The 14,949-nt window shown below is 52.0% G+C and overlaps 7 protein-coding genes across 7 annotated transcripts; 2 read left to right on the top strand and 5 right to left on the bottom strand.

Moving 5' to 3' along the window:
* Nucleotides 1–181: 181 nt before the first annotated feature.
* Nucleotides 182–1,603, bottom strand: GLOTRDRAFT_137287 (SAICAR synthase-like protein; the record flags this gene model as incomplete). The annotated part of the gene is made up of 3 exons (XM_007865563.1): nucleotides 182–1,027; nucleotides 1,108–1,281; nucleotides 1,337–1,603. 3 exons carry the CDS (start codon nucleotides 1,601–1,603, stop codon nucleotides 239–241), a joined length of 1,230 nt encoding a protein of 409 aa, XP_007863754.1. The 3' UTR covers nucleotides 182–238.
* A 164-nt stretch (nucleotides 1,604–1,767) lies between these two features.
* Nucleotides 1,768–2,503, top strand: GLOTRDRAFT_110282 (uncharacterized protein). Its single transcript, XM_007865562.1, has 3 exons — nucleotides 1,768–1,883; nucleotides 1,948–2,357; nucleotides 2,414–2,503. Exon 2 carries the CDS (start codon nucleotides 2,020–2,022, stop codon nucleotides 2,317–2,319), a length of 300 nt encoding a protein of 99 aa, XP_007863753.1. The 5' UTR covers nucleotides 1,768–1,883; nucleotides 1,948–2,019; the 3' UTR covers nucleotides 2,320–2,357; nucleotides 2,414–2,503.
* Nucleotides 2,504–2,691: 188 nt separating this feature from the next.
* GLOTRDRAFT_36902 (cytochrome P450) lies at nucleotides 2,692–4,636 on the bottom strand (the record flags this gene model as incomplete). The annotated part of the gene is made up of 9 exons (XM_007864748.1): nucleotides 2,692–2,853; nucleotides 2,911–3,043; nucleotides 3,095–3,176; nucleotides 3,231–3,441; nucleotides 3,498–3,629; nucleotides 3,693–3,808; nucleotides 3,865–4,013; nucleotides 4,073–4,397; nucleotides 4,450–4,636. 9 exons carry the CDS (start codon nucleotides 4,634–4,636, stop codon nucleotides 2,692–2,694), a joined length of 1,497 nt encoding a protein of 498 aa, XP_007862939.1.
* A 695-nt stretch (nucleotides 4,637–5,331) lies between these two features.
* GLOTRDRAFT_114977 (uncharacterized protein) lies at nucleotides 5,332–6,822 on the bottom strand (the record flags this gene model as incomplete). The annotated part of the gene is made up of 4 exons (XM_007865561.1): nucleotides 5,332–6,095; nucleotides 6,158–6,212; nucleotides 6,264–6,405; nucleotides 6,718–6,822. The coding sequence occupies 4 exons, from the start codon at nucleotides 6,820–6,822 to the stop codon at nucleotides 5,411–5,413; spliced, it is 987 nt and encodes a 328-aa protein (XP_007863752.1). The 3' UTR covers nucleotides 5,332–5,410.
* Nucleotides 6,823–7,815: 993 nt separating this feature from the next.
* GLOTRDRAFT_57738 (histone acetyltransferase type B) lies at nucleotides 7,816–9,797 on the bottom strand (the record flags this gene model as incomplete). The annotated part of the gene is made up of 11 exons (XM_007864913.1): nucleotides 7,816–7,961; nucleotides 8,012–8,128; nucleotides 8,189–8,478; nucleotides 8,537–8,580; nucleotides 8,633–8,746; nucleotides 8,801–8,922; nucleotides 8,994–9,184; nucleotides 9,252–9,369; nucleotides 9,427–9,477; nucleotides 9,556–9,632; nucleotides 9,749–9,797. 11 exons carry the CDS (start codon nucleotides 9,795–9,797, stop codon nucleotides 7,857–7,859), a joined length of 1,278 nt encoding a protein of 425 aa, XP_007863104.1. The 3' UTR covers nucleotides 7,816–7,856.
* A 226-nt stretch (nucleotides 9,798–10,023) lies between these two features.
* Nucleotides 10,024–12,242, bottom strand: GLOTRDRAFT_57736 (uncharacterized protein). The gene is made up of 9 exons (XM_007864912.1): nucleotides 12,048–12,242; nucleotides 11,873–11,989; nucleotides 11,740–11,818; nucleotides 11,663–11,679; nucleotides 10,693–11,609; nucleotides 10,570–10,643; nucleotides 10,340–10,513; nucleotides 10,223–10,276; nucleotides 10,024–10,171 (listed from the first exon to the last, which is right to left on the bottom strand). The coding sequence occupies exons 2-9, from the start codon at nucleotides 11,951–11,953 to the stop codon at nucleotides 10,152–10,154; spliced, it is 1,416 nt and encodes a 471-aa protein (XP_007863103.1). The 5' UTR covers nucleotides 11,954–11,989; nucleotides 12,048–12,242; the 3' UTR covers nucleotides 10,024–10,151.
* Nucleotides 12,243–12,485: 243 nt separating this feature from the next.
* GLOTRDRAFT_57733 (uncharacterized protein) lies at nucleotides 12,486–13,899 on the top strand. The gene is made up of 5 exons (XM_007864910.1): nucleotides 12,486–12,709; nucleotides 12,766–12,912; nucleotides 12,970–13,149; nucleotides 13,197–13,257; nucleotides 13,314–13,899. The coding sequence occupies exons 1-5, from the start codon at nucleotides 12,701–12,703 to the stop codon at nucleotides 13,760–13,762; spliced, it is 846 nt and encodes a 281-aa protein (XP_007863101.1). The 5' UTR covers nucleotides 12,486–12,700; the 3' UTR covers nucleotides 13,763–13,899.
* Nucleotides 13,900–14,949: the final 1,050 nt, after the last annotated feature.

Genomic DNA, 14,949 nt, shown 5'->3' with positions numbered 1-14,949 from the left:
GGTGCCGACTGTAGTTGGCGTTGAATGCTTGATGTGAAGCTTCTTGCACAGCCACATTGTCTTCTAGCATCCGCTCTCAGGCTGAGTGGCTGGCGTAAGTAGAGCAGGGTTACCTCAGCAGTGGCGGAAGTGTCACCAATCTCTTACACTTGGGCTGTGCGGTTGCTTCTGACACTGATCAGCAGCAGGACCAAAATCACATTACTTACAGCCTGAGTACGTCATCTAGTAAATAATCTTAAGCAGTTCCTTCGGGTACCAGCCTTCTCACTTCTTCAATTCTTCCTTCTAATAGCTTCAGGACAGTCCCTAACCCCAGCAGAACGCCGTCATCGGGCCCCATTCCAGGCGTAAGCTTGGTGTGCGCGAAGTCGATCAGACGCACGACGTATGGAGCCGTGGGGGCGTCCGAGGACAAAGAGGAAAGTGAAGACAGACTTGACAAACTGGACACGGAGGAGTAAGAAATGTTGCCCTCCCCAGTATTGTCCGTCGCTGTGGACGTAGTCGTCTCGAACGATGCATCCGCATCCACCTCGATTTCTTCGTCCGAGGTATCGGAACCTGAGTCGTATTCGGACGAGATCTCTTCGTCACCCTCCGCTTGCAGTATCCGGGCCACTCTGTCAGTTTCCCCTTCACCCGGCTCACCGCCGTGCGCTTGCCATATCGACTGGGCAATTTGGGCCTGGCCCTCGTAGACGATGAGAAGGCTTGCAGCCACCATCCGCATTTCTATCGATTTCACGGCGTCCCGGATCGCTTCGATGTCTGTCTTCAGTGACAGCAGAATGCGTAGAAGGGTGGGCGCGGGCAGTCCGGGATCTGGGGTGGCGTCTGAAGAGGGGACTTGCAGTGTATTACTCGGAGAGGCCGAGTCCACCGCAGAATTTGATTCTTGAGTTGGGAGGGGTATGGACGTGACAGGGAATATCCTTCTGAACGCTTCTGGTAAGTCGTCTGGTTTAATGGATTTACCATACTCCTTGGGCGTCGTAATCGTTGTGAAGGTAGCGTTGTCAAAGACCTGCCGATGAATAGTTAGTTAGTGCTGCACAAAACAGTGTTTGCACATCGGATTGCGAATACAGAATACATGCCACTAACCTGGAAGCCAGTGACTCTCAAGCCGGTGGTAAGTGAAGTGGTTGATGCAGCAGTCTTTATCATCCGCTCCTTCTTCTCGGGGGAGGCTGAATCGTCATACAGCACTGTGCCCAGTTTCAGATCGACGATGTTAGGCTTCGTAAAATTCGCGGTCACATTTTCCAGGACAAGGAACTGCAAAGATGTTCGTGTTGCCGCGCGTTCGATTTACCGATGATTAGGGACGCACCTCTTTCTCGTTGGACGGTGCATCATCCTTCAAGACGACCTCCCCCGTCTCCGTGGTCTCTCCAGCACGCGTCAGTGTTCCAACGAACCTAGGTATCCAGTCTCGCAACGTGTCGAACTCTGGTGAGGGCAGGACGCTCTGGTAAAAGTGGAGTTCGTCCGGGAGTGTGGGCTTGATTATGAGACTATCGTCCGCCACTGTTAGCACACCAGGGTGGCCGCCGACCTGGCCCGTCAAAGGCGTTGTAGCTCCCGAGGACGCCGCCATATCAATCCGCTTGGTCGACGTCTGTCAAGCTGGACTCGAACAAAGAGCGTAACTGCTACCGCAACTGATGCTGGGCTTGCTATACCTTGGCGTGTCGCTCTGGCGATTGCGACGATGGTCGCGTTTAGAGCGCATATCCGCTGACGACCAAACATATAACTCCGCGTCCGCTCCAATGTAGAGGCCCTCTGGATCCATTCTTGTAAGTAATTCGCGGCGACAAGTATACAACGAGGGGATGCGCCCAAGCGCCTGGAGCTCGACGTAAATACCGAAAACAGTACGCCTCCCAAGGTCTCTTCCATCGTCCGTAAATAGCTTTCATTTCGCTTCCAATCTTATAGACGCCGTCAGTGCAGCTCGACGTTCTCGATTGCCGCGTGTTTCTGAAGCTTTATCACCCTGCCAAACATACGATGCCGATCCAGCAGGTGCTAGACCATGAAACGACGACATATCTCACTGTAACCCTCTCCCCCTCGATACCTCCATCTCTACTTCCAAAATTTCTGAATATCAACGCGGAAACCCCCGTCGCACTGAATCACTTGGGAAATGTTGGGGAACTGCAGGATGTCCATCTAATCGGAGTGCCAAGGGAGCAATGGGCTACATGGGGCAATGAAATAGTGCAGAGTCTTCAGACGAGCGATGGTGTAAGAGCGGTCCAGGTCCTAGCCGCTCCGACAACCAGAAGGAAGAGAGATGAGTTCTGAGTGTCTTAGGTAGGGCTAGTGCTTCCTGGGGATGGCTGGTGAGTTACGACACTTACAGTATGACAGTAGCGAAGGATCCTGATTAATTTTACAGGGTGTACTAATAAAGCGTGTGTATGGCTACATGAGTTCAATAAATAATGAGCGGGTATGGCAGTAGATAAGGTTACACTGGACCTGAATCTATGACCACTGACTGTGACGGTGCGATCATTACGATGGTAGGATAGCATGTTATTCGGTATAGCGCCGCCTCCACATGTGCCCATCGTCAGTACTGCGTGTCGCAGAGGGTGCTCAAAGTAGCCTCCGATCTTGGTACGATTTTGCACTTGAATGCCACGGGATGCCTGAACGATTGTCAACACAGAACTACACCAGAGAGTCTTGGAGAGGCGGGACGTACGTGACAATTCCATTCACATATTCTCTGACTGGAAGAATTTCCTTTCCATCCCAATCCAGATAAGGGAAGATGTTGTACGTTGCGAGGATGGACGTGATCTGCAGGAAAAGGGACAACTCTGCAAATTGCTGACCTGCATGTATTTATACAAATCAGATAAGGGTCCGTGTCTGAACAGAGGGGACCTGCCTACCTGGACACATCCTTCGTCCGAAGCCGAAGACGAACGACCTGGGGTCAGGCTGGTTCGCAGATAGAAATCTTTCGGGATTGAACGCCTCCGGGTTAGGATACGTGTACGGGTCTTGCATCAACGCCCTAACCACCGGATATAGTGAGTCATCACTTCCATGACTGAATCGACCTCACCATATATTAGCAATTACGGTAGTGCCCTTGGGAATACGGTAGCCCATATACTCGTCATCTTGTACCAACGAATGTGGAAGAGCTCATGGCCAGTCTCATAATCGAATTGTGTGCTCTGTCAACCTTTGTCACTCACCGACAGGTGCAACACTTCCCCACCTTAACACCTCTTTGATTAATGCCTCGACATACGGCAGTTTCCCGCGATCCTTCGTCCTGGACAGTCTGCATATGCAGTCTTCTTCCTGGCCTTTGCTGAGGAGAGAAGCCAGCTCATCCTGCGCTCGCCTTTGTATGTTGGGATACAACACCATTGCCATGAAGAACGTGAGCATGGCGGACACAGTCTGTAAGTAGCCCTCATCAGTGGGGGCTGAAGCTCGAGTACGCTGATTATACGGACCGTGTCGGCGCCCCCACTGTATAGACCCGCTGCGGTCCACTTGATGCAGTCTTCTTCCTCCCAACTTAATGTCTGACCACCGGGCGGCAGTACTAGCCGGGAGACGAAGGATTCATCGTGTGCGCCTTTGGCCTGGATGATGGGTTCAGTTGACTCGCAAACCTAGCCCTTAGTTATAGCCTGTCGAACACTGACCATCTGCTCCCGTACCCACCGGTAGGGTATCTCGTTTTCTCTGTTTAGGTACCGCTGAAATTCCTTCAGCTCCGCGTGGAAGTGCGCCCCCGGGAACCAAGATGGGATAAAGCGAACTGCAGCGGCAAGAGTCAGGTCGCTTTGTGAAATATCAAGGTCCCAAACTACGCACGGAAAGGAAACGAGTCGACGAGGTACCTCCCGGGTGCCATGGCTTTCGCACTGAGGGCATTGTTTGTCTCCACTATCTCAATGAATGGATCGTCATCCGTGGTGACGTGATATCCATAAGTTATTTGCATTATAGTGGCACCTGCATTCCTACAGTATACACAGGTTGACCTCCATTCGTTCGTTTTCGTCCAGAGAATGATGCTCACCTACGCAAAAGCTTTGCGAAATTGCCTGGGTCTTTGTGTAAAGCCTGAAGCATAACTTGGTTCTCCCGCTCGAAGAACTGGGTATACTCTTGTATTGCCTTCGAGTTCAAGCCCGAACCCATCATCCATCGATATTTGCGGAATCGCTCGCTGCGGCTGGAAATATTGAACACGGAGTGCTTCCGACCAACTATCTCATCCCACACGTATTTTCGCGGTCGATCGGAGTATATTGAGGCCCTTTTCTCTAACAGGTCTGTCACTGCCTGCACCGAAGAGAGTACGAGAAACTGGCGTCGAGCCATTCGAAAGTAAGTCAAAGGTCCTTTGTGTTGTCATGAACTTATGCAAGGACATTTTGCGATCAGGGATCTCACCGTATCGTTTGGACCACGTAGTGTATGTTTTCCAAGGCTGGTCTCCAATATCACGAGATTGGACTCCGAATAGGATGTGCCCTATTGGACCTGGAGGTAGGCGCCTCCTCGATAAGCGGACTCTACGATTTACAATCGCGATGCTGAGTATTATGGTGAGCAGGAAGACGGCATTATAAACGAGCATGGTTTGCTTGTCTGAAGTCGTGCTATGTACGTGGTCTTTTATTCTACTGCGAGAGGCACGGCAAGGCTCACGCAGGCAGCTTTCCGCGGGTTCGGCGAATCTAGCACAGTCACTCCCGCGAGAGGTACCGCCTTGCCCGACGGACTTTGACGGAGACCGAGGACTGTTGCTAACGCGCGCTTCGAGATACGACTGCTTGATCTGGCGTACCTGATGATGACGCAGTCAGAATCCTTGATTAATGGGGCATCTTTCTAGGTATGTGCTCCTTCAACCACTAGATCGGAGGCGTCGAAGGTCGGGGCTAGGAGACTCTAACGAGCCTCATAAGAGAAAGCGCTAATGCTGTTATCCTCGTGTTTGCATGCAGCTCGCTGCTGCTTCAGGCTCATGTAGGCTGTGCTTTCGGACACTCACAAATCCGACATGCCTGGGGATAACTGCATCAAGGATGAGCGGCAGAGAACATCTCGTATTGATATTATCTGCGGCAGACATCACCGTTTAGATATCCAAGTATTTTTAGCCCCGCGCTACGTGCATTAGTACCAGGCGGGAGCAGAAAATAGACCACCGTCCCGCTGACATCGGGATCGCCCACGGATCGGCGTCGGCATGGAAAGAAAGGCAAACTCGCGAGTCTCAACCCCGAGGCTCACTCGTAGAATCAGCAGTCGGACTTCCGATTTTTCCAGTCCCCCGAGGTTGGGGATATATCCACGTTCATTGATAGGTACTGAGAAAATAGTCTCCCGTCCGGGTCGCCAGCGGTATTCACTCGGTTCCTCTGCTCGTAGAGTGTAACACATCAAAACCCTCCCCGTAGCCCTTGTCCCAGTCGAACTTGCTATCATGGTTCTCAGCACCGAAGGCTTCGATAAGCTTTGCCGCCTCCTCAGTCCCATTCACCACAGGACGCTGTTGTTCTCTTGTCTTCCCCTTAGCACCTTGACCATAGATGAATGATTCATCTGCGGTCAAGAAAGTGCCAATGCGGCGGAATGTCAGACTAATACGCTCCCCGTTGGCGAATCTCTCGTCCTCCGATTTCACGGAGGCCGGGCGTTTGTCGGGGCGTATGCCATGCATCCACTTCCTATTAGTGTCGAGTCCCATCACAAACATGGAGTTGTGCGGAAGCGGAATGCGTTGGGTCAGTCGAGAGGACCTGGCATCCCCCGCACTACTGTCGGGTCGAGCGGATTCCTTCTTTGTCTGAAGGACCATTATACGCTGCGCCCCCAGACTGACGTTCACTATTTTTGATCCTCTGACCACATCAACGGTCTTGTCCGAGTGCTCAGAGATGTAGTCGGCACCTCCACGGTATAACTGAATCAGGACATGGTTGACGGGATGATTGAGCACTTTCTCGACATGCTCCCTGATCAAAGATACCGTAGGCGAAAAGGGACGAATGGGAGGAGATTCATCGGCTGGGTGTCTGTATAACGGGAAGCTGAAGCACCAACGTGCAGGGCCGGTTAGCAAAATCGGTTGATTGATCTGTGTCCTTCTTACCTTCCATCATCATTCACCTGCCCCTGGACCGCCACAAGTCGAGGGACTTCGCCGCCTGCACGCACAGCAGTTCATTATCGTTCCTCTGCATCACCTGCTTCCTTACCTCGATGGTACATTGTATTCCACTTGACTTCATTTTTCAGTTGTTCGAAGGCGATATCCGCTAGCTCGCGAGGAAGGAAATGTAAGATAATGCTGGTGTCCCCTTCGCCGATCCTGTCACCTGGTCCCAGTACAGGACTGCGCTCGAAGTCGTTTCGTGCACAACAGCGCTTAACGAGATTCGTAGTAGTTACAGACACTTCCCCTTTGCTTCCCATCGAATTTGAGGACGATATGCCCTGCAGTATGCAAGTACGTGTCGGTGATGGGATGATGAATGCCAGTGTGAACTTCACAGGCGGGTGCGGTGTTGCCACATCTATGTCTAGAGCTGTGCTGGTCACCGTCTTCCGGAGAGACTATGGACAGCCACTTGATAAAACGGGGAAGTAATTCCCGCAAATCAGGGAACAGGTTGGGACAGGTTGGGACTCTGATAAGTGCGACCACCTTACTTTGACCTTGCTTTCCGACATCAGCATGCCTTCAGCTACCCATTCACTGAACTGCCAAAACCAGCAATGTACAAGGCGTGACACCGATGGAGATATCAAATTCATGAAGTGCGGAGCTTGCAAGAAAGTTTCCTAGTCAGTGACATATCCCGATTCTCCAGAGTTGTGTTTATATAGAGCTGCAATAAGCTGTTCTAAACCGTGTCAGGTGGGACTGTAGATCCAGTGAATACATACATGGTCATTTTACTCTTGGTAGGTGGCCCACTGGAAGGAACACAAGCCGATATGCAAGGTGCTACGAAACAATTCCAACCTTCCGGACATGGACGACATTACGCCTCGGATCCAAGAACTTGAGCCTATGGTTTACGGAAGACATGCCCCAGCAACGACGCGAATTAACTTCCTGTCTCTCGATGGACGGGACCCTGACAGCAGAAGGGCCAAGATTTTTGCAGACAACCTGGACTACAACGATGTGAACCAATATGCGGTAGGATTTCCACTCTGTAGTGGTGATTGGAAATTTAAAACAGACTGAGATAAAGCTGGCAGGTTGAAAAATTCCTTGAGACAGCTGATAAGGGCGCCGTGGTATTTAACATCAAGTATCCCTACATGAATAGTGCCGTGTATTCCCGCCTCTGTTGGCTTCCACGAGCCGTTTGGGTCAACTCTCGTCACCCTTTACTTGCCCGTGAGGTCACCGAATAGTGCGTTTCACTCTTCTATCCTGCCCCAGCACAATTTGTTCATATAAATGGTGAAGTGACCCAGCACACCAGTCTGTGATCTTCTTCGCTCTGCCATCCCAGGACGGCCTGTCCATGAAGTTATGGAGCCGTGAAGTCTTGTTCAGCATTCCTGACCCTACTATATCACGGAGAGTGGTCCAGACGAAAAGGACGTGGGAGGAGAGCATGCGAATCTGGGCACTTGAAGGACTGCTAGAACCTGAAGATTGAACCGTGACATTCTTGTAATGGTTCCGCCACTACTCCTGTATTCTCTTAAACCAGTTTCAGTTGTTGGAGGAGCCCACAACTATAAGATGGCTGGCTATTGGTGTCAGAGAAAATCAAGACGTTGAGACCGGTGGGCTTTGGACATCCAGCATATGATGTTTACTCTTCGCCCTACCGGACACTCGATAAAATTCGCAGATAATCCTCTTTTACACTATGGAATGTCTCTTCCAATTTCTCCTGCCTTTCTGGCTTCTCCATCTGCGCCAGTACCTCCTATGGACATGATTTAGGGGTGAGCTACAGTCTCGAATAAGTAGTCTTACGAAATTAAAGCGGTATATCCGCTCCTTGACTTGTAGCCGATATGCTCGAGCAGCGACAGCATCAGCGGGGTCCATATAGAGAAGTATAAGCATCTCGACGAGCCGAGAGAATTGGCGCTAAACCCGCAGAAGTGAGCGATTGCCTTTATCCAGCTGCAACGCGAAAGAACGCCCTACCCCTGCCATCTTCAGCTCTCTTCTCCATCTCTCGACCCAGCCCTTATCCGCCGGAGGGCCCAGCTTACCCTTTCCCTTGGCGGCGCCCTTACGCCTGGGGACCTTACCGCCTGCAGCAGAAGCAACTTCCGGACCTAATGCTTCTTCCATGAACTGCGTGTGATTTAACAGCATTTTGAGGTCATTCACGTCCCGGAGATCCTCGAATGCCTCGGCGGGATCTTCTACTGTTAGTTCAGCTATATCTGGCCGGGATACTATATATTGGTAGATCGAGTTGTAGAGTTCAGCTATGGCGGAGTTGTGTGAGCGAAAGCAGTGTTTCTTCACAAAGATGTGGTGACATACAACCGTGGCCTTGCCGTTGATATGGAGGCACGATGACAAATTGGCTGGATATAATATTAACCACGGTTCGGCATTGATAGAAGAGGTTTCACTCACCTGAGTCGCATTCTGACTCTTTCTGGATAACAGTAGAACGGGTATAGGGACGAGTATCCCACAAAATGATAGGTAGGGGTGCTCGGCGCATCTTTTCGCTTCCGTCTCTCGAACCTGTGACGAAGTCTAGCATGTCAGCTTGCCAACTGAACAGACAATGTGACTCACAACACGACGAATTCCCATGAGTCCTCTTCCTCGTTGATATAAGAGCCACCTTCGATATATAGCAGAATAAATAATTGCATTCTTCGGTGATATTCTCGGAAGCCCAGAGTGTTCCATGTCGCCTGTGAGTTAAACAATCCATGCCATGCATTTCATTATGAGTGATCTGAGTATCATGCGAGAGTGGACTTACGTGGTACACCTCGTAGATAACGGTATCGGGGTCCTCAGGGTCAAGAGCATCCTGTGGGATGACTGCCTTGCGCTTCCCTAAAGCCGCGGGAGACCGTCGCTTGTACGAATATATCTTCTCGCCGAGTGGCTCAAAGGAAGTGGCCTCAAGTTCCACCCGACTCGCGAAAGTATCTTCCTGCTTGTAATAGTCTGACGGGGATGGAATGTCACGAGAGAATGCTCAGCGTCAGCCACACGACGGTTTGTTCTCCCGTACCTTCTGGTATGAATTTAGCCAGGGTACCCTCGACATCATCGACCGTGGAGGAAGACTCCAATTTCTCCGACCATCTCACGGACAGATACTGCGCGAGAGACCCCGACGCAAACCTCAACTACATGCAGTCCGGTTCGTGAGCCCAAACCAATGGGGCGCGAGGAAGGGCACACACATTTATCACGAGGTCTTTATACCCATATATCGTCTCCTCTTCACCAAAGATCTGCGTACAGAAAATGTCAGGTGAGATGCATGCCCAATCACAGTGGCTTGTATCGGCGAAATGGAAGAACAGACTCACGGGGTAGGTAAACACCGGATGGAATCCCTCATACGACTCGTCCTCCGCTAAAGCTTCCTTATCCTTCTCGGCGCGCACTGTACAGTTGCATACGTTCCATCCCATCAATAATACATGCCCATATCCGACACGCCGCGAAGAGACGCGTCAGACGGCCTGAAACGCGCATAGGATCTCGAGAACCAGGACTGACCCAAGGATAAAGTAAGAGCCTCGTTGGCGCTGCACGTCCAGTCTGCCATAGTTCAAAGTTCCGCAGGAGCCTCGTTCCAGCGGTTAGCAAAAGCGTCGGGATTTCGCGGAAGCAAGGGCCACAATGCAAGCAGTACTAGTAGTGTCAAAGTAGTGTGTGGCTGAGAAGCAAGGGCGATCGCGTACGCGCGTGACGTTGTCGTCGCGTCACCGCCACAGTTCCTTTCGACAATTGTAGCTGAAATTCGTGGCAAGCGTCTTTCCAGGCGGCTCAAGTCCATTGACAAAAATACTCATAGACGAAAGTCTACCATTCCGACATACAGTAAAAGTATCGATACAAAACTACAAAGTAGAACCTTCGTTCCATTCTCTAGCCAGCAGACAAACCCACCATCCCTCCATCAGCGAAGAGTAACCAGTTCTGTTAACCGATGCGTCAGCAAGAGTCAATCGAGACAACGATAGCGACTACCTTCGGCAGAAGTGGGATGAATCGCAACAGTATCATCCAAGTCCTTTTTGCGCGCTACGGACAACCTTGGGTCAGCAAACGTCCCGTCTAGTAGTGTTTATGCAGCCTGCAACGCACCTCCCATCTTGACAGCAACGCCGAAGCCCTGCATCACCTCGTCGCTGCCCATGCCAATGATGTGAATCCCGACAACGCGCTCCTCGGGGCCTTGGACGATCAGCTTGTAGACTGTGGGCTCCTTGTGGTCCTCGTCGACCATTGAAAAGTAGAGCGCTCGGAAGGAGGACTTGTCTGCAGAAGCATCGCTCCATTACAGCATATCTCAGTGGAAGAAGATGGGTGCTTACAGATTTTGACCGCGTCGCCGTATTTCTCTCGAGCTTCAGGCTCCGTCAGACCAACAGTACCAATTGGCGGATGACTGGTGCGCGTTAATGGTATGTTCCCAGACGAAAGAGTAAGAGACTTACGAGAAGACGACGGTGGGGATATTCGAGTAGTCCAAGAACTGATCCTTGTACTCTGGAGGCCCAAAGAGTCGGTTCGACAACCGACGACCAGCCGCAATAGCCACGGGGGTCAAGAGCGCCTTGCCAGCAACATCGCCGATAGCATAGACACCCTTCACCTTCGTATTCTGGTACTTGTCCACAATAACATTGCCCTGCTTGTCCATCTCGATGCCCAGCTCCTCCAGGCCGAGGTTCTCCGTGTTCGCGTGCCGTCCGATAGCCCACAGGAGGTAGTCGACCTCGACCTTCTCGCCCTTGTCCGTGTGCAGCGTCAGCGGGGAGCCCTTCTGCCCGTCCACGCGCGTGATATTGCTGTTCTTGTGGATATTCACGCCGGTGTGCTCCATCCAGTTCGTGAGGGTCTCCTGGATCATCGGGTCGAACGTGCGGAGGACGTGGTCGTGTCGGATAAACACGTGCGTCTCGCTGCCGAGGGTGTGGAAAACGCCCGCAAGCTCGACAGCAATGTAACCCGCACCGACGACCGCGACGCGCTTCGGCTGCTCGGGCAGGTCGAAGAACCCATCTGAGTCCGTACCGAGCGACGCACCGGGGATTTTGTCGTCCGAGGGGATCGTCGGCCGCCCGCCGACGGCGATGGTTATGTTGTCAGCCTCCAGCGTGTACTTGCTCCCGTCTGGCCGGGTAACCTCGACCTTGTCCGCCGCGAGCAGGCGCGCGCGCCCGTGGTGGTGCTCAACGCCGTCGTTGCCTAGGTTCTTGTCGTAGATGCCGTTTAATCTGCGGATGTATGCGTCACGCTGCGGTTTGAAGGAGGCCCAGTCGAACTGGGGGGAGCCGATACCCGGGCCTTGAAACTGGTAGTTCTTTGCGTGTCTGATTTTCTCAGCGATGTCGGCTGCATGCCACATAATCTAGTGGTATGGATATGAGGCTGAGGCTGACTTAGCGTGCACATAAATCTGACCTTTTTTGGCACACATCCTGTTGCAGTGCAATTCGGTCAGTCATACGCCCATACCTGGCTTCATAGCGTCGACTTACCGACGTTAACACAAGTACCACCCAAGCGCTCTGTCTCCTCTATCAGCGCGACCTTCTTGCCATATTGTGCGGCTCGGCGCTACGAACAGGTACGCTGAGTAAGGCAAAGATCCTCCGCGCGCAGAGTACTCACAGACGAGGCAATCCCACCACTCCCTCCACCGATACAGATGTAGTCGTATCTCTCCTGACCAGGTTTCGTTACAGGGGGCATCCTTGCAACACTAGAGCTACCAAACGCGCGTGTAATCTTGTCCCCTAATGTCATTACATTCATTCTCCTTACACACCATACAAGCAAGCCTTACCTGCTGAAGTCTAAGGGAGGGTCGCGTAGTAATTATTCTGGGTATAGCCAGAGGGAAAGCAGTGAGGGACGCCAGGTTGATTATCGCGGCCTTAATATGGCCTCTGGCAGGTGGCTGACACGATAGCTTCTGCACTACGTATACTCCCGCGTCTTGCGCAGGAATCCGATCCGATGGCGATGGCGCGCTCGCTTCTCGTCAGCCAAAGTGCTCACGTGACGTGCGTGTCGCGAGCCGACGCGTGCCCTATCCGGGCTGGGTAAGCGGCTTATGAGACCGCTTGTCTTTAGTGCATTGCGCGAGGATTGCGTTGGACATATTGCGGTATACCCAAGTGGCTAGGCTACGAAGCTCTGAGTAAGCTGTCTGCGCTGGCAAAGTTGATCGAGACGCCCGAGAGCACGACCGCTGCGATAACCAGGAACACCGTTTCTGACCGAATCCCCCATGTGATTGGACGCTAACGGGATCAGAGCATGATACGCTCAACAGGTGCTCATCCGGGGGCGGTTTGACGGTCGGACAGTCACCCACCAGAAATTTGAGCTTGGCGGTTCAATATAAAGGGGTTTGCAACGCGCGCAGAGCTTACAGTATACAGATTCCCCTCCACAGAACCGCATATTACCTGACCCGAAATAGACAATTGAGAAATGTCCAAGGTGCAGTCTCTGCAGTGCACCACTACCATTTCAGCTGATCCCATCCCTGTGCGCAGGCAACATTGTACACCTTTGGAGCGTCTGTATGGGCCGCCGTGCCGGAGCTCGCCCTAGTTGAGCTGGGCTACACCGGTGATCAAGTTGTCAGGGAAGTAGTCAACCTCGGCGAGGGCGAAAATTTCAAGCCATCTTTCTTGAAACTCGTACGTACATTCGGTTCAAAGATCTACGCTACCCTCGATAAACTCACGATATCGTAGAACCCGCGTGGAACGCTCCCGACTCTACGCACAGCGGACGGGAATGTCTACACCAGCACGGAAACTGTGACGCGCTACCTGGTCGAGAACGCTTCTGTCAAAGTCGCTCCTGGAACCCCATCCTTCATTGCGAAGATCCACGACGACCAGTTTGATCCCAACTTTGCTTTCCTGCTCGCAGTGAGTACTCTCGCCCTCGCTTTCGGGTTTGCAATAATTGTCTATAGAGGGATGACAAGGAACTTGCGGCCAAAGCTTCTGGGTTCCCCCTCGCGTTCTTGCAGAATCGTACGTCCCCGTTCGTATTTACTACACGCCAGTGAATGAAATCTTCTTTCTATCAGGTCAGAGCGCCTTAAATAGGAACGCCTCCACCCCCGAAGGCGTCGAATTCAAGTCCTTCTATGACGCGAAGATTGTTGGCAACGGCGGCCTCCTATCTATCTACAAAGGCGAGGCGCCCGCCGACGTCAAGTCCAACTTCTTCTCCCAGTCCCAGAAACATTGGGACTCCCTCCGCGCCTTTATCACCCAAATCCTGCCCGCGACTCTCGAGTCTACTACAAAAGAGAAGCCGTTCCTGGGAGGCGAGCGCCCGGGCGAGGACGATTTCCACCTGGCTGCGTGGTTGGCGCGGATTGCGTTCGTCGCTGGGGGAAAGCCAGGAAAGGACGGGCTGAAAGTATTGGAGAAGGAGCTCGGAGAGGATGTCCCGGATGAGGTGGTCGATTACTGGAATGCATGGGCTGCGAGAGATAGCTGGAAGAAGGTGTATGAAGGCGGACTGCACTAAAGTATGCTGGTCCGTTTGCCTTTCTTATGAAATGCGAATGCTTGTGACACCCCTACATAATTTCCAATACATACTAGTATAGATACTGTTATAGAATGAGACGTGCAAGCAGTGGCTCCATAGAGCTGCTATAATTAGAGCAGAACCAAAACCGTCGGCTTCTGCCGGGACCAATGAGGTTCTCCAGACCCTACGCAGCTCCCATACCATCTTGCATTGACCGTGCACGGCTCTACATGCTGTGTGAAGGCATTGGGAGGGCTTCGTTGTTCCTCGCTGACTGTGCTGCTAGATTTCGTGCCGTCTCTCTGAAGGGGTGTTGCAGGCACGCCCTTTGCAAGGAAGGGGCTAAGAAGCAGATCAGGCGGCATCGCCACCGCTATCTTCAGTGTTCCTTTCCCTTGGCATTCCTTTGTGCGTGCAACAGGTCGCAACCTTCCGTCTGGAGAACGACTCAGATAGCAGATTCTCGCGGTGCTCAGATTGAGTTCTAACTTCTTATCCTGTTCGAAGCACGGTTCGGGTATCGCGGCCACGGGGGTACCGCCGTCCCTCTTGAACTATTGAAGCACGATATGAAACGTGGTCGGCCTTGGAGCAAGCGACCTACTTTATGTCGTAAATCGCAAATGTTTCTGACGTTTTCTTTCACGTTTGGATATGGTCAGTACTTAATTCCGTGAACACCTGGTGTGCCTGTACTCCGCGGATAAGGTTGCTTCAACCGCAGGCTCCTAAACCATCCGTCCTTAGCGTTCTCGCTCCTCCTTTACTAGGGCGCACGTGCAGTGTTATATAATACAAATCTATTTTTAATTTATTACCGGATACAGAACGAACAAGAGGAGGAGAACGCTATAGGACGGCTGGCACAAATGTCGTCGCCGAGATCCCCGAGGCTGACTAAGCGGACGGTGGCTGAAGCCTTTCACCAGCGGTCGGCGGGCCTTCACGCAACCATTTACAACTTATTACCTTGGGATTTACCGCTCGGTGTACTTTATAGTAATGTAAAAATGTCCTAACTGAATGGTATACTCATGCAATGGTTATCAGTAGTACCGAAGGCTGAATATCCGGCTGAAGAGGCATAATGGCTATAGACAAGCCCCTCTGAGTGTCAGAAGTATACCAAAGGTATTTGCATTGGTCTTGAACTATTTTAGCACCCGTTTATATGTGTTCTG

This window comes from Gloeophyllum trabeum, assembly GCF_000344685.1.
Source record: "Gloeophyllum trabeum ATCC 11539 unplaced genomic scaffold GLOTRscaffold_00003, whole genome shotgun sequence".
NCBI classification, from domain to species: Eukaryota; Fungi; Basidiomycota; class Agaricomycetes; order Gloeophyllales; family Gloeophyllaceae; genus Gloeophyllum; species Gloeophyllum trabeum.
Note: the sequence above shows the minus strand (reverse complement) of the source record. Positions and strands in the feature narration are given on the sequence as shown.

Excerpts from the sequence above, each read along its gene's own strand:
- GLOTRDRAFT_110282 (XM_007865562.1), top strand. The coding sequence starts at position 2,020 with ATGCCGATCCAGCAGGTGCTAGACCATGAAACGACGACATATCTCACT.
- GLOTRDRAFT_57736 (XM_007864912.1), bottom strand. The coding sequence starts at position 11,953 with ATGCCCCCTGTAACGAAACCTGGTCAGGAGAGATACGACTACATCTGT. Across the intron at positions 11,819-11,872 it reads GTGGTGGGATTGCCTCGTCT|CGCCGAGCCGCACAATATGG; the intron begins GTGAGTACTCTG and ends ACCTGTTCGTAG. Across the intron at positions 10,277-10,339 it reads CGTTGCTGTCAAGATGGGAG|CGCGCAAAAAGGACTTGGAT; the intron begins GTGCGTTGCAGG and ends GGTTGTCCGTAG.
- GLOTRDRAFT_57733 (XM_007864910.1), top strand. Across the intron at positions 12,913-12,969 it reads AGCCATCTTTCTTGAAACTC|AACCCGCGTGGAACGCTCCC; the intron begins GTACGTACATTC and ends ACGATATCGTAG. Across the intron at positions 13,150-13,196 it reads ACTTTGCTTTCCTGCTCGCA|AGGGATGACAAGGAACTTGC; the intron begins GTGAGTACTCTC and ends AATTGTCTATAG.